The following is a 24,624-nucleotide window of genomic DNA, read 5'->3' as shown; positions in this document are numbered from 1 at the left end:
GCCGTACACAAACTTATGCGTATACATTCCGCGTCTGTATCGCATTAGAGAGTGCCAATATGCTTATTGGCATTCTGCTATATCTGTCCCTGTGGACAGCTTTGGGGTTGGCTCAGAAATATTGCACTCGCGAATTCAATTCAGGTAGGTTGGACAATGAATACTTTTCTCAACTGCCCATGCCGATAACGGTAGACTAACTTCCAATGCCCTTTCCAGCTGTCATCAATAACCAAACCCTCTATATCGACGGTGGTGAAGTGAGGAATATTTACTCGAATCAGAGCATCATAGCAGAAGCAGGTATTCTTTCTTACGCTTTCTTCCCCATGTTGCAACAATAGCGCAGATACTAACACAATTGAATACTATTTCTAAGCCCGCGATCTCCTAGCAATTGATCTCTCCAAGCCATTCACGAATTATGACAAGGACTTGTTCACCACCATCAAAAAACCCTTCAATGCATCGAAACCAGCTCAGTACCCACCTGTGATGAATGAGGGCGCAACCTTTTCGGATGGGTCCAATCTATACTTCTACGGTGGCTACATTAGTGGCCACCTCGAGCCAAACATAGTTCCACCGCTGGCAACCTGGAGGTATGACATTGAAAATGACGAATGGACGTCGGATGGGTTCAAGGGCTACCCTGTCAAGCGACTAAGCGAAGGAGTCACAGCTCAATCCAACGTCAATCGAAAGGCATATTATCTGGGCGGTTTATTGGACCCCGGTGGTGATCCCGATGTCTATGGCACTGACGGAGCAGGACCTTATCCTGACTCTGGGATGGTTGTGCTTGATCAAGAGACTCTCACATGGTCCAACCTGTCCACCCAAAGCATGAACCACTTCGGAACGATCGCCGACGGATACATGAATCTGATTGAGAACTTTGGCGATGAGGGAATATTGCTTGCTTTCGGTGGTAGCACACGACCTGTGGCACAGCCCATGGATCTTTTGGCCGCCTCTGTGATGAACTTGAATTATCGAGTATGGAACTACCAACCTTCTTCTGTTCCTTGACTATATGAACAGTCTAACAAGTTTAGAATTCGATGGAGAATATCTCCGTGTATGATATTGCCAACGATGAGTGGTACACTCAGCAAAGCACGGGAGATATCCCCCGTTGGCGAATGTCTGGATGTAGTGTCGTTGCTCCCGCACAGGACCTCTCATCTTTCTCCATGTAAGTTTGCCACTACCTGGAATGAGTGGAGCTCTTCTCTAACGGAAAATTTCAGATACGTCTTTGGTGGTTCGTCCAACGACACTGAATCATCTGATGGGAATGTGTACGTCCTTTCCATACCTTCCTTCCAATGGATCCAGCTTGAAGGGAGCAATGCTCTCCGAATCAAACATAAGTGTCAACTTGCAGGGCAACATACCATGCTAGTAGTGGGAGGCACAGTCCCAGTGGATGGCAACGAATATGAACCGTTGCAAGCCAATTGCGACAGTGACATTTTCGAGAATGGCATCGGTATATTTGACCTCAACAAGCATCAATGGAAAACCAATTACGATGCCGATGACGACAAGTACACCATTCATTCCAGTATTTCCGATGTTATCGGTGGAGGGTATTTGAAATGGTCTTTTCCCTTTTCTTCGAAGGTCCCTCGTCGCTAATGCATCCCTATATCTAGAAAAACCGGCGGTGCCACCGCGACAGAACCCAAAAAAGGATGGAACAGCACCGATCTGGCCAACGTGTTTAAAAACAAGCACGTGGTTTCGTCTGGCGATCAAACATCCAACGGCACAACCTCATCCACCCCCAGCGCATCCCCGTCCAACACGGACTCTAACTCTATTTCAAAAGGTGGCATTGCGGGCGCTACCATTGGTGCAGTGGCTGGTGCTGCCGCTATTGGAGGGCTTGCGTTCTTCCTGGTCGCTTATAAGGGACGCCGCAATGCGAAAGAAGATTCCGCCACTGATGAGCCTCTCAAAAAGAAGCCGAGTTGGGCTGAGCTTCATGGTCAAGACAGGCCTTTCGAATTGGCGGCGACTGGGACGGGTGCTGCTGTCGCTGAGATGCCGGATGATCCGACTCGCGAAGAACAGCAGCAACAGCAGCGCCAGGAACTTCCGGCGGATACAAATTGGTTGCCAGAGATGGATGGCTCGCAGACTAGGAATTAATAAGGGACTTGTATTACCGCATACCATAACAATAAGGTATGGGTGTACTCCATAATTGTACATGGTTGATTGGTACGTGATATATTTACGTACGTCCTACAAGGCATCTAATGAGGTCGTTAGATATAAATATAATACAAGAGGGAGGTTGAAGAACGGGACGATGTCATTCCAATAATTGTACTTTATTCACGCAAAAGGGTACTCCAAGTAGTCAACCATTGTATCTGTAGTTCATTTTAACTAAGACAACGCCACAACTGTCAGAGTATACATTTGCAACTTGAGGGTAGCCAACTATGTACAAATGAATTACTAGATTAGGCTTAGCTTTGTATAGTGTGTTACGTTTGAATACATTGAGAATGCAAGAAACATCGCGCATTATTCTGTAGACAAGCACCAGTGAAAAAGAATAGAAATCCGCATCGATGAATATATATAAGGCAAATGAATGAATATATCCACACAAATCGCTAAAAGATCCGACTGAGGCTCGGTTTCACCCACTGCGCTTTTTCACACTGGTGGTTTGCAATCCAATTTTGCATCTTCTGCAGGTCCCATCCAGCTGTTTGTCGTTCCTCAAGGTTTAGTGGCCTCTTGTCTCCCAGCCGCATGGTTCTGATAAAGAAACAGTGTCTCGTTGAACTGTATGTGTACGAGAGACAGTCTGCATTGTCATGACAAGCTGCACCGCAGGCCTTGAGTGAAGTGTGGGATGGTGACTCAGGGGGTTCTTGCCATCCGCCCCAATCTGCGTTGTCCCAGTCGGGTCGTTTGTCGAATGTTCCCATTCCGGTATAGTTGAAAAGTTCGGCGTACAACAGGGGATACTGTATGCATGTTTCTGGTTAGAAATCACGGATATTATAATCAAAAGAGGGAGTCTACTGACCCTCCGATCCCGTTCATTTTCCCATTTCATCAGCCCTTTCATGTCCGCCAACTTCGTCTTATGCATGCTAATTACTGGGCGGCACCAGTGCATCTCGTCGAATGGTACGCTATGAAGCGCATGTGGGTTGAACATGGGGAATGCGCCGGATAAGTTGATACCCTTCTGATACAATGCCCAACCAACCACCGTGTCGCCGCAGTCAGTGCCCCTGATCAGGTCCGCATATTGCGCACTCAGCGACGGCTGAATGTATTCTCCAAAAGGGCCCGTTTCTCGATGAACGAGCTTTTGAAGCGCAGCGGCCGAGATAATGTATCCAGAGCCTCCATATGCGAACCACGTAGTCTCGCCCTCATCTGGTTTCCCCGGCGATGGGGAACCGAAATACAATGGAACTGTCGGGTCAAATTGATCCAACAACCGGAAAAGGTTGTCCCAGACATAGTAAGTGTCCGATTCTAGAAACACGTACCATTTGGCCGTCGGATTGACATCATATGCTCTTTCCAGCATGGGCAGAAACTTCATGCGATCGAGGTTCCAGCCCTGCTGGTTGTTGACAGACTTTACTCTGCCTTGTTTCAGTGCTTCGTAGGCTTCCAGATCGGCTTCATTAGACCAAACTGATTCCGGTAGGTCTGCGAGGACGTCATGAACGCGATGTCCGTGGAGCTCAGATTCCATATCAGAGACAATTAGGAGGTTCGAAATGCAGCGGGTGACCGTAGTTATCTGGGTATCTACACGATCGGCCGGTTCAGATGCACCGATTTTCAAAATGACTTGAACTTGCGATAGCATGTGGGAAGGGAATGAATCGCAAATTTGATCTTCTTCTTTCATGTCCTTCTTCCTGGCAGAGAACCGGGTCGTGGTCTCCCATTCCCAGAAGTCCGATTCGTCTTCAGCGGCGGCAGTGTCGTCGGCGGCGGTGTCGTCGGCGTCGGTGGCGACGGCATTTTCATTCAATGTAGAGGACGGGTTGAATGAATTATCCTTGCACAGTTCCTGAAAGAACGCCGTGCCCACGATCAAAAGCAGGACGGCATATATCAGAGTAGTTGCTTTCCACCTCCGAAGCATGGCGCTGAACATGGTTGAGAAAGGGGATGGTAACTGACGGACGAGAGTGATGGCGTGGTAAACGGAGCTTCAGGCTAAGACCCAACTAAGCATCGCGCAATGGCCAATGGTATCGGAAATACTGCCGCCGTCTCGAAACCACTAAGGTTCAGCTTCGGCGAATATGATGGATGGATGAGGCGAGGCCGGCCCCATAGTACTTTTATCTGTGCGGTTCGGCTAGTATGGACCTATCGGAGGGAGGAATTTGGGCCCATAACCCGTCTGAATATGGGCAGCCCTGCACTAGACTTAATTATTTTAATCAGTATCGGCGAAAACCTTGTATGATCATCATGTAATAGAGCAGGTAATACCTGCTATATATGTAACTACTTGCATTTGTACTCACAAAATATGGTTCCTGAGATTGGTTTACTACGTAGTACATGTAATGTCGATCTTACTCTGCGAAATGAACCCTGGAACATTTAGTCATACATATGATCAATTTTACTAACGTATCCGGTAAGCGAGTCGGCCACGCAAGCGAGTCGGCCACACCTGTATTGCATATAAAATGGCAATTTTTAAGACCCCAGTATCTTAACAACAACATGTCAAGAGCACCTAAAATCTAGAAAATAGAATTATATGATGGTACATATACAGATACTAAGCCTAGGACCTCGCAGAACTTTTGATTCCTTATATTACAGAGAACAGGCTTCAAATACAGTTGTATTTAAAAATATACTGTTTTTCAGGCCATAGAAAAAGAAATAAAAATTCTGAAAAATAATACAGACCTTCTGTGGTGTGTATATAGTAGGCCGTTTGTATTATCAGCAGCATAAATAGGAATATGGGCTGAGATTTTGTGGTCTCAAAAAGTGCCATTTTATATGCAATACAAATGTGGCCGACTCGCTTGCGTGGCCGACTCGCTTACCGGATACGTTACATAACAATTTCTATTTACCGAATGGCTGCCATTCCCGGTCGTCATTTGGTAACACGTGATCTGTGCCTTTTACCACGGCCATTTGTTTACGACCACGCACCACGACCCTGACTCCTTGTTTCAGGGGCCCCATTGTGGGCGTTCCCATCCTTCTCCGTCTTTCGACGAAGGATCACCTTTGCCTCGCCATCACGGCTGCAGTCGCCGTTCTGTGACAGCGCCGAGAATGGTCTCATGGCACTGTATTAGAGCCCAGGCTGCCATGGCACCCACTCTTTTATCGTGGTCTATTCCTAAGTTTGTCTCTCAATTTTCCCCTCAATCCTATCTTGCCATCATATTATCATTCTGGGTTGCTGTATTTATGAGCATTCTTTCCATATACCAATTTCCATGTTACCGAAAACTTATAGCACACAAAAAAAAACCAAAAAATAACATCGCAGTCTATATACAAGCATTTTAAGGTTCTTATCAGCTCTGACAATGATTTTGCTTAACAGCTACTATTTTCCATCTCCATGGCGATAAAATATTGACCTGGTTCCTTGTATATCCAGAGGGCCGTCACTTCCTTGCCCTGTGTGTTGCCATGATTGGCAAATGTGGGATAAATACCCTTGCAGTTTGGAGTTCCTGACAATGCCTGAAATACCTCAAGGTGTTCCGCTTGGGTGACCTTGACCATTTGCTTGTCACTCTTGCCAAGCCTTTGGTATGCTTCGTCGATTATCGATTTGGTCCCTTCATTTACAATATTGGAGCGAACAATCCAATGGAGATCATCCTTTTTGTTACCAGCTAATTCATCCCATACTTGCAGCATGATTTCAGCTGGTGGAAGTTGGTTTTTTACCTCGTTATGGTCCTGATTCTTGAAGTTAGACTTTGCAAGGATGAGGCCGTGACTTGGAATATAACCGTTCTGTGCCACTGGACGTTGAAGGTTGTGCTTCTTGATCTGGTCATTGGAGAATATCGATACTGATTGGTATTTATCCTCTTTTGTGAGTCCAAGGAGATCCAGGACTGCAGGAGGCCAGTATCCATTATCTGAGCCAAACTGGAGCTCCTTCGTCGCATGTCTGCCACCACCTTCATGGTAATGGGTTTTGTAGTTGGCATAATTGGTAGATGTCCCAGGGTTTTCCAGTTTCGCTATATTGCGTTTACCAGTCAATATAGCATCGCTCCAGGAGAGTTGGTCGTTGTTGGATGGTGGCTTGCGTTTGACGAGTCCGTCTTGCAGCGCCTTATCATAGGGAAGATCAAAGTTGTACAAGGGTAGGCTGGAACTCGCTGAATGCAAAAATTAGCAAAGAAAATATGATTCTGAATCACATGGCCACAGTGTCGATCTATCTTACAATTCCTGAGATCCGTATTCTGAATATCTTGAATAGGAGCAGCACCAGCCTGGTTTATGAGGAGGCCAGCAGCCAAGCTGGTCAGGAGGGCTGGGATGTTGAAACGCATTGTGACTCTAGGGGATAAGAAATGTCTGTATTATGATTTGGATGGAGACCGTTATTGATTATGGGCATTGATTGGAATGGTTGTAGACCTACCAATTTATATACCTATATTTGGGCCATCAACAGCGACTCTTCGGCACCGCAGATCAGACTAGGCTTATTTCCAGCTCTATAATTCCTTGAAACATGCAATATGCCTCACGTTACGCCCCTGGGGGCTATCATTTTGGCCCTAGGCCCCATCGTCAAGGCTGATTTTCGGCGGCAGAAACCAAACCGGATTACCAGACCCACATTGCAACGGTCCCTTTCGGGCCGCAAGATCTCAAGTTCTTAGCAATAAATTGACAAAACTGCTGCTTCCCTACTAATTACTTTGAATTTTGGCTTAGCAAAATTAAACAATCTATTGTCGTGAAGATGCACCTCCTCGACCTACCGCCTGAGGTATTCCACTTGATCACTGAGGCTTATGTTGCCTCTACATGTTACGAATGTGATTTGAAAAATTTACAGCTTGTCAACAGTGAGTATTTCCTGTGGTCGATTGTGATAACTCAGACTAATCCATGCAGAGTTCTTCTACCAAGAAGTCACAAGAGCCATCTGCACTATGAGGCACTTATTTGCTTTCACCAATCCAGAGCCTTTTCTCCCTGAATATTTACAATATGTGGTCAGTTCAAACGAAAGGGACGACTATCTTGCACGTACCATCAAACATGTCACCAATCAGCTCATCAAATACGATAATTCTGAGCAAAAAGGATCGAGTCTCGATGGCCGAAATCAACGAATCCGCTTGGCTGTATCGCATGCAGTCATCGACTTCATGGTTCCTGGCCTGGGTTATGTAATAAGAGGAGAACCAACCAGGGAAGTTAGTCCACCCTGTCAAGACGACCCGGATTATATTGGCCACATTGACGAATATGAATTCGACCGCTCAATGCGCCTGGGAGATGGCCAAACGTGTGATGCACTAGAGCACGTTCTGTCCGCTGCAGCCTATCTTGGGAATATATCATTGGTTGAACATCTGCTTGAACATGAAGGCGTGGATTTGAATGCTAGAAGCAATATTTTTGGTCCACCATTGCGAAATGCTGCCTTGAGAGGTCATTTTAAGATTGTCAGACTGCTCCTAGATAAAGGAGCAGATCCTGATGGTGGAAGTTACCCCCGCACTGAAGAGGATTACCAGAAAGTAGAGAGGCAATGTGGAAAGGATGTCCTTGAGCGATGTTTCCCTGATATTCTAGACTGTCCTGGCACTGCTCTTGAGGCTGCTGCTCGAAACGCTCATAAAGAGGTTGTGCACCTTCTTCTACAGCCAGAATTTCACATATCAAGATCATCCTCCAGCTATCGAAAGGCAATCGTCTTTGCGGCTATGGGAGGGGATGCTGATATACTCAAAATGTTAATTGGGGGTGCAAATTTTGGTACTCTCTCAGGGAGCTCACTTCAAACATACTGGGACCGTACACTCCGATATGCAGCATTCTGCGGCAAAACAGAGACAATCCCTCTGCTGCTGGATAAAGGGGCCCATATCAACAGACAGTATGAGGATGAGATTAACTTGGGGTTCAGTACCCCATTGGGACTTGCTGCTTTCAACGGTCATAATGAAACGATCTTGTTCCTCCTACAAAAGGGGGCTGATATCAATGGTGGATCCCTTCATCCAATTTACATGGCCACCTGCCATGGCTTCGCCCGGACTGTGACACTACTTCTGGATCAGGGGGCTGAAGTCCATCCTGTTTACTCCAGGTTCATGGAGAGGGCGGCAGAGTATGGAGAAGCCGATGTTGTTCGGGTATTCTTAGAAAGAGGTTTACATCAGGTGCCAGGTCGCTTTGATAAAGGGGAATGTGCCCTGAAGATTGCCAGGTCTACTGGACATCCGCGTGTGGTAAGAGTACTTGAAGAGTTTGGGGTCACAGAGTGTCACGGAGCATGAGTGGTCGCTAAGTCACATGACATGTTTGAGTCCTTTGTGTTGATTTCTGTGACGGCCTGGTCACGTTGGTTGGTTATCACGTGAGGCGTGGCTGTTTGCTTTGTTGCTTTGTTGATAAATATGGCGTTACCTTCTTTCTTCCTTCCTCATGTCAATTATCCTCGTCGAGAGCTACCTAGGTAGAACCCATGAGTTGGATGTTCCATTATCCTAGTAGAGCGCCGTGACAATTTCTTTGTTCTGTTTTAGGGCCAGGGCCCCTCGCACATTAAATAGTTCAACGCTGGCAGGCACAGGCCGCACAGCGTTCTTTCTTCTTTCCTCCTCATGCTAGTATTCCGTGAGATAGTCTACCAATATATTTATGTTGAACGAGACCGTCACACAGAGTATTGATTTAAAGACAACTTGATAATAAGGGGTTTTATATTATGTATTAACTTGTTGTAATATAATGAATGGATTGATTCGATTATTAGGGAGTGCAGATGCCTCTGTTCCTCATCTGTGTTTGAAAGCTTTTCCACATACAGTCACCAACCCAGCACCGTGGTCAAGAGTCTGGCAATGAGCAAAGCCAGTACCACTCCAATGAAGACCCAATGGACGAAGAATTATGATCAAAAATGGATCTTGAACGAATTCGAATCCTGCAAGCCAACTGTTGGAAATCACAAGAGAAAGTGATGATACACCTCTTTGGTGAGAAAGAGGTGCGCAACCTAGAGATCCTGGCTATCCAGGAGCCCTACATCAACAGACACACAGACCAAGTGACCACTTATTCACAAATGCTTGGAAACCGCTTTCACCTCCTGAACAAGCCTACTGGCAAGGGCACTAATGTGGCTAATATGCCACAGGTATGCTTCTTTGATAGCAAGGCACTGGATCCAACGAAGTGGGCGATATAGCATCATACCAAGGACCTGAGCACCTTGACACTGCGCACAAGAATAAGCCCCATACATAATTACATATTCATAATGCATATAACCCCAGCCCTGTGTGTGATGGCTCAGCGTCTCAGTGAAAGACATCAACAAACAATGCCACCTGAGCAAACAAAGAAAAGCACTTAGCGAGGCCACACAGCACTCATATAAAAGCCCCTTTTCCCGTAGATAGAATTCCTCTTCCTTTTTCTTCCCCAGATTCGATATTCTCGTCGATGGCTACAATAGTCTAGATAGGAATTCAGTTCGTTATTATCTACTATTCCGAGCCCGTGACACTGTGACAGGCCAACTTGGTGTCATTGGTGCACTGCACAACGCACTGGCTGAATATCCCAATCAGAAACATATGGTAGTGGGCAATTTTAACCTCCGTCATCCAATGTGGGCCTGACCTGACTACAACCACCGCCATGAGGAAGCAGATGATCTCATCAGGATAGCTGAAGACCATGGCTTAGAACTGCTTACACCGCCAGGCACTATTACATATGAGAAGCATACAGGCAGAGGTAGCCACTGGACTACAATCAACCTGGCATGGGCTACCGCTGAGGTTACAGATCTTCTGGTTTGTTGTCAAGACCGACAGGACTGGATGCATGCAGCAGACCACATACCGATTCTCACAGAATTAGATATATCTGTGCAGAAAACCCTGGAGAGTCTAAAGATAAGTGGCTGTGACGGTTCAGCTCAGTGCCTTTATGGACGTTCATTGTCAACATGGCAAACAATGCCATGAAAGCAATCGAGACAAACAGCTGCTTAGCGAGGCCACACACAACCGTGTAATGGGCCGAAGCCTTGCTATCTAATATATAGATATGTACAAAAGAACTCGTTGGGGAAAGGAAAGAAAGAAAGAAAGAAAGAAGTAGTAGTAGTGTGTGTGTGTGTGTGTCTCTATTTAACGTCGAGGGTCGGGTCTTTCCACGCCTCCACGGCTCCTTGGGAGCCTCGGAAGCGGAAAAGCCCTGGTCCCGGTGCGGGACATACGACGGGCAGATCGGAACTGCCTATCTCCTAGCTAAACTACCATCTATCATCTAAATACAGGTAGCTCCCCGCGCGGGGAGCTGCTTGGGTTTTCACAGCTGTTAAAAGCAATCTAGGCATCTTCGAGTTTTCTTGATATGGAAACAAGGAGAAGTGAGAAGAAGAGGAGGGGAAGGAGGAAAGGAGAGGAGGGAACCAGAGGTAAGCCCTAGAAGTAGTAGTAGTAGTAGTTGCTATTTTACGTCGGAAATTCGGTCACATGTCAACTAAGATCACGTGCCGCGGGGGTCCCGTGAAGCGGGTAGCTCAGGTTCGGGGAATCGGGAGCCGATAATCCGACTGCACGAGGCTATATGGCGTACAGAAGATGGAGAGTATATTATACGCCGAAGGGAATAATATTGAAGTCTATGGTAACCACACGTAGAACAAGTGCTTGAGTGCTTGACTATCTAAATACGTGTAAATATCGACCTATATAAAGATCCCCTGGCCTCGGTAATCGGGCCAACTATTTGTCCGATAGATCCTCATCACTCCCCTTCGTACAATCGCCGCTCTCTCAAATCAATCAAAATAACAGATCTGGCAATTTGATAAGCGGCGGTTGGACGCACGCTTCAACTCTCACATGTGTTGAATCCTTTCCTTACTTGATTAAGCAAGGCCCAGGTCCTCAACCAACCGCCCTTGACTCACGTGGTTGGCAGCCTTCGTCAAGCCATCGGCAATCATCTTGTCGGTAGGGAGATATGCAAGCTGGATCTCTCCATTGCCTATATGGTCCCTAATGGCATGATATCGTACGGCTATATGCTTCGTCTTCGGGTGGTCAACCGGGTTGTCAGCGATCTTTATGGCGCCCTGATTATCCTCATAAATGGTGGTCGGAACGTTGCAAAATATAGACCCTTTCCCTATGGCATATAGGAAATGTCTAATCCAAATTGCTTGCTTGGCTGCTTCCGACACGGCCATATATTCAGCTTCTGTTGAGCTCTGTGCAGTGACTGATTGTTTTCTGCTTATCCAGCTGATTGGCGTCCCATTAATGGAGAAAACGAAACCAGTAGTTGACCGATTCTTTGCTGAATTGGCATACGCAGAATCAGCATATGCATATAACCCTTGGCTCCCCTTTGCACCAAACGTTAGGCCATAGCCTATAGTGCTTTTAACATATCGAAGCACATGCTTTGCTGCTGCCAAATGAACCTCCCTTGGCTCCGCGAGATATTGAGACAGTTGATTGACCGCAAAAGCAATGTCAGGCCGTGTGGCTATCACCAAGAAAATCAACCGCCCAATTAATCTCCGAAATAGCTTATGCTCAGTTCGTCCAAGCAGTGAGCTATCTGGTGTTTCCAATTTAACGCTTGGGCCAATGGGTGTGCTTGCTGGCTTGCAATCAGCCATGCCAAACTCCTCAAGAATTTGCTGTGCATAGGGCTCCTGGTCCAGCCGTATAGACCTGTCTCTTCCCCATGTGAAGCGAATGCCCAATAGTTTCCTAACTAACCCTGAATCAGTCATCGGATGGAACTCCTTGAGCTTCTGCTTCACTGTGTTGATGTCCCTGACATCCTTGCCAAATATCACTATGTCATCTACATACACAGCGATAATCAGACCCCTGCTGTTGAGAAAAATACTAGGGTCTGCAGTGATGGATTTAAAGCCTATATTCTTCAGGAAATTGCTAATCTTTTGATGCCATAGATTAGCAGACTGACGGAGGCCATAGAGTGATTTCTTCAACTCCAAAACCAAACCTCTAGTAGCCTCTGGATCAAAGTCTTGCAGTCCCTCTGGAATTTCCATGCAATTAGGCTTATCGAGATCGGAACCGGCGAATGCATTTATAGCATCGAGCACATGTGCTTCCAAGCCGAACAGGGCTGCTATAGCCACCAGAATCCGCAGACTATCTAGCCGAAATACTGGTGCGAACGTTTCATCGAAATCATCATCCGATTGCTCATTGCCTCTGACAACCAGTCTGGCCTTGAAGCGATCAATTCGACCATCGAGGCCTAGCTTCACATCAAACACCCATCTGGTTGATGAGATCGTTCCTTCGGCTTCTTTTCGGGGCTTCAATTCCCATGTGCCAAAGCCTATTAGGGTGCTTAGCTCTTTGTGGATAGCTTCTTTCCACTTTGAGCCATATATCGGATCGTTAACGGCTTCATTGTATGATTTCGGTATGCGGATTCCAGCTTTCTCACGTGCAGCACGTGCTCCTTCTGTAGCCTCATATTCTCGATCTCCAATCAGTAGCTCAGTAGCTACTGCAAGTCTCGCCAAATGTGCTCGCAAGCGCTGAGCTGGACGATCACTATTCCCAGTGTCCTCCCCTTCAGCTTTGCGCTTGCGACCATAAATCTTCTCAGTTTGGCGACTCTCCATCAATGTACTTGATGGCTGGCGTGTACGACCTGAATGTCGTCTCTCTACCTGATGCTCATCAATTGCACCAGTGTCACTCTGTGGGAGATTTTCTTGTCTTTTCTCCCCTTCAAGTAAAACTTTCTTCTGATGTCCTTCTCCCAGCGGGGCATCAACCTCACGTTGTTCTTCCCACTGAGTATCAGCTTCATTACCCGCATTATCTACCTTGCTTGCAGATTTCAGCGGTGATCCATCCACCTCCGGTGTGGATTCATTGGTCTCCCTTGACTGACCATTTGCGACACCTTGCTGATCACTTGCCTCCTTTCCACCCAATGGTGCAGCATCTCTCTGCTGACTTTCCACATCAATAGCCATTGGTGTTGGCCTTGGCGCATCATTCACATTGGTTGCTGGTTCCATCATTGGTGCCTCAAATGCACTAGAATCCTTATCCATTGTCAAATATCCAGGTTCCCGTTCCCGGAATTTTGGATTGGTGACCAATCGAATTTCATCAGCGCCCTTTGGCAATACAGCATATTGTTTGTCGCTCTTCCCATACAGAAGGAAAGTTCCTTCCATCACCCTGCTCTCAAGCTTATCATTCGATCTCTGGTGATAGAGTACCCGGCATCCCCAAATTCGCAGATGGGTTAGGTCTGGCTCATACCCATGCCATAGCTCATATGGCGTCTTACCACCACTACCCTTAGCTCCTGTTGTCCGATTCCGCAGGTAATTAGCTGTAACTACCGCGTACTTCCAGTACCTCTTGCTGATTCCAGAATTGAACAGCAATGCCCTGGTGACTTCAAGGATAAACCGATTGAATCGCTCCGCAACTCCATTTTGCGGAGGGGTATAAGGCTCAGTGAACTCCAATTGGATGCCCTTCAACTGGGCCCATGGTTCCAGGGCTAGGAACTCCTTTGCATTGTCAGTCCTTATGACCAATAACATTTTGCCAGTCTCTCGCTCAGCCTGGCGCAGCCATAGCTCCAGTGTATTCTGTACTGAGCTAGACGTCCGGTCCTTCTTGATAAAGACCCATGAATACCTCGTGCAATCGTCAATCAGCGACAGGTAGTATCTCTCTTCTCCTACGCCTCCAACATATGGACCCCAATAATCCATATACACTCGTTGGAGCGGTCTCCTTGCTCTAGGGACTGGGAGATGACTCTGACTCTTCACCTGCTTCGCCTTGACACATATCTCGCAATCATCATCCAGCAGTTTATCTCGTTTGCGCACTTTCAATTCATCCATATCCATGGTTTCAACACACCAATTAAAGCGCTTCCTTCCAGGATGTCCCAATCGTTGATGGATGATCTCACGGCGTTGTTCAGTTTCATCATCAGCCCTAACAGCTCGCCTGCTAAGCAGCTGCAATATTGTCCTCTCATCAGGCTTTGCATTTAATTCCACACACTTCCTTGCTTGCTCTGGCTTCACATACAGAGCATTCGTGTATGATACCGTATCTAGGTAGGTCGATTTTCCAATTCGCCGTCCTCTAGCAACTATCTTCCCATCCTTCAGTAGTGTGTATCCTCGAATTGAACCCCTTGATTCAAATCCAGCAACATGGAGAGCTTCCAAAGATAGAAGATTCTCTGTCAACCCAGGTACATATATGACATTGCTTAATCGGACAGTTGCAGAGCCATTTGGCAGGTTAAATTTGACTGTTCCCCTGCCCAAAATTGGCATTTGAACTCCACTTGCAATAGTCAGTGTTCCTCGGCTTTTCATGTCCAATTTCTCAAAAATGTCCCTATTGCCTGTTGACATGCTTGTTGCTCCACTGTCAAAACACCATACTGATGGACAGCTGCCATTTGCCTGGCTTCCCTTTTCACTCGTGAAACGACCCAGTTCTGACCTCTCAGCTGCATATGAACTGAACTCGCACAATTCCTCTTGGGAAGAATCATCGTCTTGCTCTCCAGCAAGTCGACCCTTCTGCTTTGATGATTTGCCTTGTCGACCTTCTCGCCGACTTTCTTGTCGACCTCCTCGCCGATGTTCTTGCCGACCTTCTCGTCGACCTTTGGGCTTTTGTTGATCCCATTCTATATCACTTTCACTGTCCTCATGCTTGCTCTGACATTCCCTCGCGAAATGTCCGGCCCGGCCGCACACATAGCATTTGGACCCCTTTTTCTTCTTGTTGCCATGATTGGAGACCCGTGATCCCTTCTCAGTTGACCCACTCTTCATGTGCATCATATCATCAATTCGATTGAGGATATAATCTTCATCTAGTGTCACATTCGAGCTCATCACAGTATCTCTCAAAGTCGCATATTTATCTCCCAAGCCACGGAGATACCAAAGCACGACCAGCTCCTCAATGGTGATCTTATTACCACCGTTCATGTCAACAAATTCCTTTCCCAGTTGTTTTATTTCTCGGTATGCTTCCTTCTCGTTCATCCTTGTGGAATCCCATGTCCAATTGGCCATCTTCATCAATTTCATGGCCTTTTTGGCATTGGATGACTTCAAGAAGATCTCCTTAAGGCGATCCCATTTCAATCCAGCATTGTCTAGGTCCTTGATATCGAGTATGGTCACTGGTTGAAGGCCTTGCTCAATAATCATGTCTGCCTTCAGGTTGATTTTGAACCACTCAACATCCTCCCTCAGAATAGTGCTGAATTCCTTCCTTCCTACCTCATGGTAGTACTCAATCGCCTCCCAAGAGAACTGGGCTTTCAACTGGTTCTCCATCACATGAAACCAGTACCTTGCGTTTTCCTCGCACAGCTTGTCGATTGTAAAAGGATATATCTTGATCCCTTTCTCCTGTGTTGGTTTCTTCCGGATTGGTACAGACTTCCTAACATCCTCATCGTTCACTTGCGACGGCGTCAATGTCGGGTTCTCAGGTCTTCCAGCCATGATAGCGTTCTCACGACTCAATGGGCTTCGCCGAGCAGATTATTTGGCCGTTAATCATGTGGGAAGGTCTCGAGGGTGAGGCTCGCAATCGTCGATTGATCGGTCGGTCTATATATGCGGTAAAGCGATATACAGAACCCCCAGGATGCCGCACGCTGGTTAGGCGTTGATATATCCAAATATCTTGGGCAGGCCCGGGCTCATAACCAATGAAGCGGGTAGCTCAGGTTCGGGGAATCGGGAGCCGATAATCCGACTGCACGAGGCTATATGGCGTACAGAAGATGGAGAGTATATTATACGCCGAAGGGAATAATATTGAAGTCTATGGTAACCACACGTAGAACAAGTGCTTGAGTGCTTGACTATCTAAATACGTGTAAATATCGACCTATATAAAGATCCCCTGGCCTCGGTAATCGGGCCAACTATTTGTCCGATAGATCCTCATCATCCCGGAACGGAACATACGACGGGCGGAGCAAAACCGCCTATCTGGTAGCTAAGCTGATTCTATCATACACTGGCGAAGACTCCCTCGCAGGAACTTGCTGAAAAACTCTTGGGCTGAATAACCAGCACTATATATCCATTCAGGGGGAGGAGGGGGAGAAGGAGGTGAAAAGGGAGAGGAAGAGGAGATTTTTTTTTTTTTTTTGGGGTTGGTGGGTTTGAGGTCAGTGTGCCGGACATATCGTGCTGTAAAAGTGAGACCTCTGCAACCATCCATGGAGATCCCTTGTTCCTGACTTGGAGCGCAGAATCTCATCCACCTGCCGGTTACCCCATGGCTGTGGGGAGGCCTTGTGGCCTTTTCGACAGTAGTAGAAGTGGTGGGGGGTCTTCGGGCGTCCACAGGAGCACTCCAACTTGGCGTCTTCATGTCTGAAGCGCTCATGATACTGTGCGAAGTCCCCATGGCCCGACCGGGCGGCAAGGAGACGACTGAGGGTGGTTCTGGGAAGGGATAGTTCATGGGGTCGTTTATCCAGGCTGATGGAGAGATCCTGATATTGTTGTGGCGCATTCTCAATCCAGTATGATTGAAATCGTCGCCAGAAAATCTCCTTCAGAGTCCGGTGAGCCCAGGCATACCTTGCTGGAGGGGCGTTGGTCTGTGGGATCAGTCTGGCACCTTTTTTTTGCTTGTTCATCAGCCAGTTCATTCCCTGTGATGCCAGCATGACCAGGGATCCAGTGGACATAGACTTGTCCAGGCTGAATGGCCTGACATCGTGGGGACTGGGTGGGCCAGGCATTTGCAACCTTTTGGAAGGCCAAGATGGTTCGTTGACTGGAGCCTCTGGGGGAGCCCTGTAGCTGCTGTGCCACTTCCTGGTTATCAAGGAGGACATACAGATTCTGTGTGTAGGGGGCTTGGGCACTATCACAGGCGGCCTTTAGCCCTTCATATGCCGCAGTGGCCTCTGCATCAAAAACTTCATGCCTGGGGAGGCAGAGATGGCCGCAGGTGGACTCCTGCTTCCAAGCACCCCAATGTCCATACCATCCAGCACCAGCCACAGCATTGTTGCTTAAGCGGCTGCCATCAGTGAAGAGGAACATGGAGAGTGGGGGGCATGTGTCAGCCCATTGTTGAAAGGTCTCACCTGCCCTGTCTCGAGTCGGGCATATATTTTGGATAGTCTTGGAATCCTCTGTCTGCCAGGGGGGATATACCAGAGGGTCAGTCTGTTCTACCCCCTGTAGCCATGGCAAGTGATTATGGATTAGACGTGTGTTCACAGGAAAGGGTCGTGTTCGGAATAAGCGCCTGTGAACTGGATGGCGGTTGTCCAGTCGGGCAACACGCAGTCTGGCAGACGTGCGTTTCTGGACCAGGATGATCTCCATTGGGGGAATGGCAGTTTCTCGATGGAGGGCTGGAATAGGAGTGGTCCGGTATACTGGGAGAGTACCACGGAGAGCATCTCTGAGCACCTGGTCAAGGCAAGAAAGGGATGAGTCAACTCGATTTGAAACAGAGCCCTGATTCCTGGGTCTGGGCCTGTTTCGGCCCGGCCACCAGGCCTCAGCCCCATAGCAAAGAACTGAAATGACACAGGCAACTGTAGCTTGTCGCAGTAGGTGTGCCCTAGTCCCTCTAACTGTGTTGGCTAATGATCTGACACCGGCAGTTGTCTGCTTGGCTTTTGCAGCTAAGGTTCTGCAGTGTTTGCTAAAGCTCAACCTCCGGTCAAACCAGATGCCTAGCCAACGCGTTGCGCCGCCAGGAGGGGGGGGTGTGACTGTGTGTGAGCCTTGAGAGGTGTGGATAGAGCATGTGGGGTTGGAATGGTTGGTCCCACGTGTGAAGTGCTGCAGTTCGGTTTTATTGAAGTCAAATGTGAGGCCTTCTCTAGCTCCCCATTGTCTGAGCTCCTCAGTGCAGTGCTGAAGCACAGTGCAGTTTTTCTCCAAGGAAGGGGAGGCCACAAGTTGGCATATGTCATCAGCATACCCAAAGCGGCCGCGCTGGGCGCAAACTGAGCCCTGTTTGAAAATGGGCTCAATGAATAACATGAAGAGGATTGGGGAGATTGGGGAGCCTTGTGGGAGACCTGCTGGAACCTGATATGTCTGGCTTGTATGGTTCCCTAAGCGGAGGCTGGCAGTTCGTCCCTGGGTGAAGCTAGCTACCCATTGGACCACATTTGTGGGCCAACCCTGCTCTCGGAGACGCCTGATCAGTCGTCCTGATAGGATAGCGTCAAAGGCGCCTTGCACATCCAAGGTGAGCATGGAGGCCTTCAGACCTCGTGACCATGCCTCCTCGATGTCGTGTATCAAGGCTGTGGCTAGGTCTGTTGCAGAACGCAGTGGGAGAGCTCCAAATTGCTGAGGGTGGAGGACTTTATATTTGATAGCAATCCATGCCATCCTGCGTGCGATCAGGCGCTCAAGTCCCTTTCCCAGAACTGACAGGAGAGCAATGAGCCTGTAGGCCCGGGGGGAGCTTCGGTCCCTCTTCCCTGGCTTTGGAATGGCTACAAGCGAAGCGTCTCGGAATGGAGTAGGATGCCAACCTTGCTCTAGGCAGTGTCGGTATAGTGTTGAGATGGCGGGGCCTAGGGCGGGCCATGCTTTCCTAAGGATAGAGGTGGTTATGCCATCTTTTCCTGGGGTGCTGTTCTTGGGCTTGGCGACTGCAGTATATATCTCTTGCTCTGTGATGGCAGGGAAAGGCAGAGTAGGGTTGCTAATAGGTTCCAGGTTGAGCTCCACATCCTCTGAGCATGAGGTCTTTTGCAGAAGTGCCCGGACCAAATAGCTTGCCTTGTCATCTGTAGAGGTATGGAGTTGGTCTCCTTCTTTTAAAGGGGAGATGGGTAAAGTTCCTTCAGTTCTGTTCCACTTTACCGCATTGAATACATCCTTGGGTTCTTCAAATTCATCAACTTTTGAGCGCCAGAATTGGCGTTTGCTATGCCGAACAACACGGCGGAGGGTCCGTTTGGCATCCTCAATGCCTTCTGGGGTGGACATTGGGTCTTGTACAGTCCTGCGGAGTGTCCTGACTACACTGGAGCAGTCCTGGTTCCACCATTTGTGGCCACAGGGCCGGGGATATACTCGTTTGGTCGAGGCCTCCAGAGAGGTGGAGATTGCCTGGGTGATGCTAAGTGCAAGCTCATCTAGTTGGGAGGGAGAGGGGCAAGGGGGAAGAGTAGAGGTTATTCCATCCACATGTCTTTTCTCCCCTTGTAATGTCTCCTGGAATAACTTGTCGTTGTGGGTAGACCAGCGGAATGGCGGAGCATCCCGGGGTAGGTTGTTTATGCTCCATTGGATGGCTGTGAGGATGGGTTCATGGTCTGCAAGGGGTGGGAGGTCTGCAGCGACTTCTGAGGATATCCCAAGGCTGAGCAGAGCGCTATTGGCCCAAGATAGGTCAATCATGTTTTGTCCACGAGTTGGTGAGTCTGGTGGGAGCGTTAGGGTGAGGTTCTGGGACTCTGCCCAAGCTAGGAAGGGTTCTGCTCTGAGAGAAGGTTGAGCAGAAGACTGCCAGATAGGGTGTTGGAGGTTGAAGTCTCCAGCTATCAGGCAGGGGAGGGATGGAATTGTCTGTGTCATGAGAGACTCCAAGCCTTGGCCCTCATCGACGGCACTCCGGGGGGCGTTATAGATATTAACCAGGAGTGCTGTCTTCTGGGGGGTGTTGATTCGGACGGCCAGGATGTCTCTGGATGGTGGTCCAAGAGGAACTAGTTCTGCTTTCAAGTGTGGGTGTTTCTGTATGTATGTGAGGACTCGGGGCCTGTTTGACCAGTCCTCAATTGGGGCGAGTTGGTGGAATGATGGATGGTGTTTAGATATTCGACGGGAACGGTCTGTGAAGATCCAGGGCTCCTGAATTAGCACTGCATGACAGTTGTTTTCAAAAGCCAGTTGAAGCGCAGTTTCATGTGCTTCCCAGTTTCGGCCAACGTTGAGTTGGAGGATCTGTAGATGAGATAGTCTATCTAACATGATAGAGGTTGTTCTCTTGTAGGTGATGAGCCCAAGTTCTCAGAGGGCTCGTTTGCATTGGTCTGGTCTTTTAACATATGCTGGCGCGCTCCTGCTTTCCTGACTGCAATGTATTGTGACCTTGTTAGTCTTTGGATGACTCCCTGTTGTATAGTAGGTCTGGTGGGACAGTTTGAGTGGTCTGCTGGGAAGGGGCCACAGCAGTTGGCACAGTTTGGTTCTGGTGATTTCTCATGGTTATGGTGGGAGTGCAGCTCTTCACTATGGTCCTTCTGGCTGCAAATGCGGCATCTAGGGGTGCGGGTGCAGGTCCGGGGGTTGTGATAGTCCCAGCACTGTGTGCACTGTTCTATGCGGGCCCGGGGGGTTTATGCTTGATTGGTGTGTTCTTGCCAAAGAGCTGGACCCATTTGGGCACTGTTTGAACTTGAGTTTCTGGGACTGCCATGACAAGGGTGCCAGACAGCGGATTCTTATTTGAGCGGTAAAATTTCAGAGGGGAGAGGCCTGTCTGAAGCTTAAATTCCTCCAGAGCCATCTGTTCGGTTATGGGCACTTGGTTCCCATCATAACTGTTATACTGCTGGGGCGCGTTTGGTAGGGCGTAGATAGCCCATTTCTGTTCAACTTCGGCTGTGGCTCCCTGTATAAGGCGTTCCAGGAGCTCCCTATGTTCCATGAGGAGCTGGAGGCCCGGGCCATCCTTAGGCCAGATTGCCAAGCCCGAGGGCACTTGTTGGATCTCTTTAATGGCTGCAGAACAGGTCCCGTCCAGGTGTTTCCTCAGTATGTCCAATGTGGCGTACGGGCTAGCTTGACGGGCTGGGTGGTCCTTGGAGAGGCGGAGAAAAATGCGCAGAGGTTTCTCTGGTTGTGGTGACTTGCCTGTGGCCTTGGGTAGCTTGGGCTGTGGCCTGGGGGCGTTATATGGGGATCCAACAGTTTTGGCATAGCTGTTGTGTGCCGGGTGCGGGGGGTGGTAATTCTCCTGTTCAGAAGGATCTCCAGTTGTTAGGTTCTTTCCAAAGTTGAGGACCAGGGTCCTAATGTCTCTGCCCAAGGAGGCTGCTCCCTGTAGGCTCTGCTTTTCCCAATCGATGACCTTCTGGCTAACCATGGAGACAAGCTCTAGAACTTCATCTCCGGTGGTCTTTATTTGCGCTGTTTTCGATGCCACTGCTGCTGCAATGTGGCTTTGGAGTTCTAAGCCCAGTTGACTTTGGGGGGACTCGTGGGCCGGAGTTGTAGGAGGGGTATCCCGTTCAGGCTGTGTGGGTGGATACTGGTTTTCAGGAGGATTGCAAGGGAAGTGTTGAGCTTGCATCGGTATCTCACGTCTCAGCTGTTCTGGTGGTTGTTGTGGGGTGGTGGGCTCTCGAGGAGGCGCGGTCGGGGTCTCGCAGACCTCCGGGGCATCCTCCATGCTGGCATCTTCCTTTCCATTGTGCTTGTTGAGTCTTCTCTCACTTCTCAATCGCATAGAGTGCAGGCGATCTTGCGCTCTGGTAGCAGGGCCCATTCTTTTCCTGGCGCCCATGGTTGAAAGAAAGAAAGAAAGACACGCTGGCGGTGGATTTATATACTCGTGATCAGGTGATCTACGATCACCTGACTTCGGCACGCTCTTGTGAATAGCTTCAATCGAGAACCGTTTATGGTTCGAGGTGCCTTTCGGGCCTAGCCCGTTACACTAGGTCAAGCTGGCAGTTGACACCATTCATGACAACACGATAAGTCCTCCTTCTGATGGTTGCATTGTCTCCAAAGGCAAGGCACCAGTCTTTTGCTGCTCTAGCCAGTTGTTCCACATCTTCCAGGCTCTCTGCATGTAGGATAATGTCTCCACTGGGCAGGATGCAGCCTGTAGAGACTGACCAGTGGGCAATGATATTGTTGTTTGATTCTTTAATAGCACGGTCTGCTTGCTCCACAACCCTGGCCTCTTTCTGGTGGCGCAATGGGTCAACGATTTGGCGATCAGTGTTTTGGATATGGATCTCCAGGTCTGTTTTCAGCGGGAATGGTGTTGCTGGGCTGCTTGGAGAGGTGCTTAGTGTTCCATTTGTACTGACAGGCCTATTGGTGTTGCCCTGCATCCATCCTGAGACCAAAGAAGACTTTGTTGATGTCAGGTGACTTGCTAGAGCCGCATTCCAATAAGATTTTGCATGGCCAGAGGGAGTGTATGATGGGGGGCTGTGGATCACTTTGGGGGCCTGTGTAGAGTGCTGTAGAGTTTTTATCTCCTCTGTCTGCTTGTTTAACATATTTTGGATCTGTTGGAGCGCCTCTTTCTGGCTGTTGTGGTCTTCGCTGCCGTTGTTGCTTTGGCGGTCGCGCACCTTTGCTGCGAGGTCTTCGACTGAACTCATGAACCGGATGAATAGGTCCCTGGGAGGCAGTCCCTGGGTCCGGTCAGCTATTTGCTTCAGCTCTGCCGTTTCTGTGAGGATGGCAGCTGCATGGGCGCATTGGTCGTGGTCTTTGTGATTGTATGGGTGGTCAGGCCATGGAGACGCGGCTCCGACCACCCCTTTCTTCCTTGCACCCCCCATTGTCAGCGACAACTGGGGAGAACAACGTTGAAAGTAGTATCAATCGATTCCGCGTGAAGTTAAATATAAGATTCGAGTTTTCCGCAGTGCGGGAACTCGCTCAGAAGGTAGGGGGGTTCGCCACTGAGGAGTTGTTTTTTTCTGCTCACATATTATGATATTGCATACCAGAGTCCACTGATCCGCACTCAATTTCTGGACTAGCGTCTTGGTGGGTGGGGCCCAGAATTGATGAAAGCTGGTTTTGCACTTCTCTGTAGCAAGCGCTCTTCTCACTCTCCTTTTGTTTTTCAAGAACATCACTATGGGCGCCTTGATATCGCATATACGGTCCTCGCTTGGACTGAAAAAGCAACATCCGGTACTCATTTGTGGACAGGTATGTGAGATGTCGTTCGTCCCTTAAGACTAGACTCTTGTAGATGCTGCTTGCTAACTACCGCGCTTTTTTTTTTTTCCTCTTTGAGAAGTGGTATTCTGGAAAGACTACTATTCTATATACACAACTAAGAGTAAGTCGAAGAAAAAAATTTCATTTGGTTGAGTTGCTAAGTAGCAGAGCCTCTATCCGGGCCTATTGATATTGTATCCACAGTAGGATTTAACGTCGAGTCAGTGACGTATGCGAATATGCACTTTGTCTTTTGGGTATGCCTTTCGATGTTCCGAGTCTAGCATGTAAGTATCTGTCTACCAAGCTATTGCTGATCTATCCGTTATCTAGGATTTGGGAGGTAGAGACAAGTTGCGTCCAGTGTGGAAAGATCACTTCAATCAATTTGCTGCGGTCATATTCGTCGTTGATTCTACGGAAGTTGGGCGGCTGGACGACGCAGCTTATAATCTCTCCTGCTTGCTTGACTTCACCGGAACGCGTAAGGACAGTGACGTCCCTCTACTGGTGTATGCCAACAAACAGGATCTAGAGGGAGCGAAGAGCACGCAGGAGATAGCAGAGGCGTTGAAACTAGGACAACTTCGGAATCGAAGTTGGAAAATTATTGCATGCTCTGCAACTGATGGTATGGGTATCACTGAAGGCATGGATTGGCTAGTGGTGAGTAATTATCGCCTTCTCTAGAATCTTTCCTGGAGGTTTTCTTCAAGACTAATGTGTGTCTATATAGCAAGCTGTCCGATGTAAGAGGGGGTAAGTCCCAACTTGTGATGGGATCTCTGAACTCTATGAGCCGTTTTATGGGTCAAGGGATAGCTGCTTTGGAGCTATGCCGAAAACCTCTGAAACAGGTAGATGTGGCCTCTGGTTGTGTACAACTATTGCCTTAAGAGTTACTCAGAATTGTTTCGGAATGGTTTTCCGGGAGACGGTAATCGTTTACTAAGTTAGCTATATTTCCTGGTATCTAGGGACACCACAATTTAGCTATGCAACATATGAAGCCCTCTTTTGTTGGCTTGCTGGCTTTTTATTACTTTTCTTCCTCTCCAGGTTGAATATTCTCATCGATGGATACACTAGTTTAGGGTGTCATATCACTTCGCCAGCATCTACTAGTGCAAGCCCGTGACAACAAATTGGAGCCACACTATTCTTTACAACTTGTAAGGTTTATGTATTGTACTGACCCTACTCCCGCCCAGGATACCCTCCGGAACTGAAGAGACTACGCAACAATGTTAACCGCACACGGCGCTGGGCTACCTCTGGCCAGGAGGAAGATATCAAGGCATTCCATCAGGCCAGGCACAGACTGGGCCGAGAAACCACTAAACTGAGCCGGAACAACCACCGGAGCCGTGTGGAGGAGGCAACTGAGTCAATAGAAGGCTTCTGGAAACTAGCCC

At 48.3% G+C, this 24,624-nt stretch overlaps 8 protein-coding genes across 8 annotated transcripts; 3 read left to right on the top strand and 5 right to left on the bottom strand.

The window, feature by feature from the left end:
* Positions 1-59: 59 nt before the first annotated feature.
* Positions 60-2,160, top strand: ACHE_21269A (uncharacterized protein; the record flags this gene model as incomplete). Its single annotated transcript, XM_043275334.1, has 6 exons — positions 60-144; positions 220-303; positions 380-999; positions 1,059-1,198; positions 1,254-1,595; positions 1,662-2,160. The coding sequence occupies 6 exons, from the start codon at positions 60-62 to the stop codon at positions 2,158-2,160; spliced, it is 1,770 nt and encodes a 589-aa protein (XP_043134333.1).
* Positions 2,161-2,636: 476 nt separating this feature from the next.
* ACHE_21268S (uncharacterized protein) lies at positions 2,637-4,156 on the bottom strand (the record flags this gene model as incomplete). The annotated part of the gene is made up of 2 exons (XM_043275332.1): positions 2,637-2,996; positions 3,059-4,156. 2 exons carry the CDS (start codon positions 4,154-4,156, stop codon positions 2,637-2,639), a joined length of 1,458 nt encoding a protein of 485 aa, XP_043134332.1.
* A 1,427-nt stretch (positions 4,157-5,583) lies between these two features.
* ACHE_21267S (uncharacterized protein) lies at positions 5,584-6,563 on the bottom strand (the record flags this gene model as incomplete). The annotated part of the gene is made up of 2 exons (XM_043275331.1): positions 5,584-6,386; positions 6,455-6,563. The coding sequence occupies 2 exons, from the start codon at positions 6,561-6,563 to the stop codon at positions 5,584-5,586; spliced, it is 912 nt and encodes a 303-aa protein (XP_043134331.1).
* Positions 6,564-6,982: 419 nt separating this feature from the next.
* Positions 6,983-8,531, top strand: ACHE_21266A (ankyrin repeat domain-containing protein; the record flags this gene model as incomplete). The annotated part of the gene is made up of 2 exons (XM_043275330.1): positions 6,983-7,088; positions 7,138-8,531. The coding sequence occupies 2 exons, from the start codon at positions 6,983-6,985 to the stop codon at positions 8,529-8,531; spliced, it is 1,500 nt and encodes a 499-aa protein (XP_043134330.1).
* Positions 8,532-11,143: 2,612 nt separating this feature from the next.
* Positions 11,144-15,790, bottom strand: ACHE_21265S (uncharacterized protein; the record flags this gene model as incomplete). The annotated part of the gene is made up of 1 exon (XM_043275329.1): positions 11,144-15,790. One exon carries the CDS (start codon positions 15,788-15,790, stop codon positions 11,144-11,146), a length of 4,647 nt encoding a protein of 1,548 aa, XP_043134329.1.
* Positions 15,791-20,612: 4,822 nt separating this feature from the next.
* Positions 20,613-21,800, bottom strand: ACHE_21264S (uncharacterized protein; the record flags this gene model as incomplete). The annotated part of the gene is made up of 1 exon (XM_043275328.1): positions 20,613-21,800. One exon carries the CDS (start codon positions 21,798-21,800, stop codon positions 20,613-20,615), a length of 1,188 nt encoding a protein of 395 aa, XP_043134328.1.
* Positions 21,801-21,948: 148 nt separating this feature from the next.
* ACHE_21263S (uncharacterized protein) lies at positions 21,949-22,818 on the bottom strand (the record flags this gene model as incomplete). The annotated part of the gene is made up of 1 exon (XM_043275327.1): positions 21,949-22,818. One exon carries the CDS (start codon positions 22,816-22,818, stop codon positions 21,949-21,951), a length of 870 nt encoding a protein of 289 aa, XP_043134327.1.
* A 304-nt stretch (positions 22,819-23,122) lies between these two features.
* ACHE_21262A (uncharacterized protein) lies at positions 23,123-23,972 on the top strand (the record flags this gene model as incomplete). The annotated part of the gene is made up of 5 exons (XM_043275326.1): positions 23,123-23,197; positions 23,286-23,330; positions 23,380-23,466; positions 23,543-23,875; positions 23,946-23,972. 5 exons carry the CDS (start codon positions 23,123-23,125, stop codon positions 23,970-23,972), a joined length of 567 nt encoding a protein of 188 aa, XP_043134326.1.
* Between the last annotated feature and the right edge of the window lie 652 nt (positions 23,973-24,624).

The sequence above is a fragment of the Aspergillus chevalieri genome, chromosome 2, assembly GCF_016861735.1.
Source record: "Aspergillus chevalieri M1 DNA, chromosome 2, nearly complete sequence".
Classification (NCBI taxonomy): domain Eukaryota; kingdom Fungi; phylum Ascomycota; class Eurotiomycetes; order Eurotiales; family Aspergillaceae; genus Aspergillus; species Aspergillus chevalieri.
This window is presented reverse-complemented; position numbering and strand designations above follow the sequence as displayed.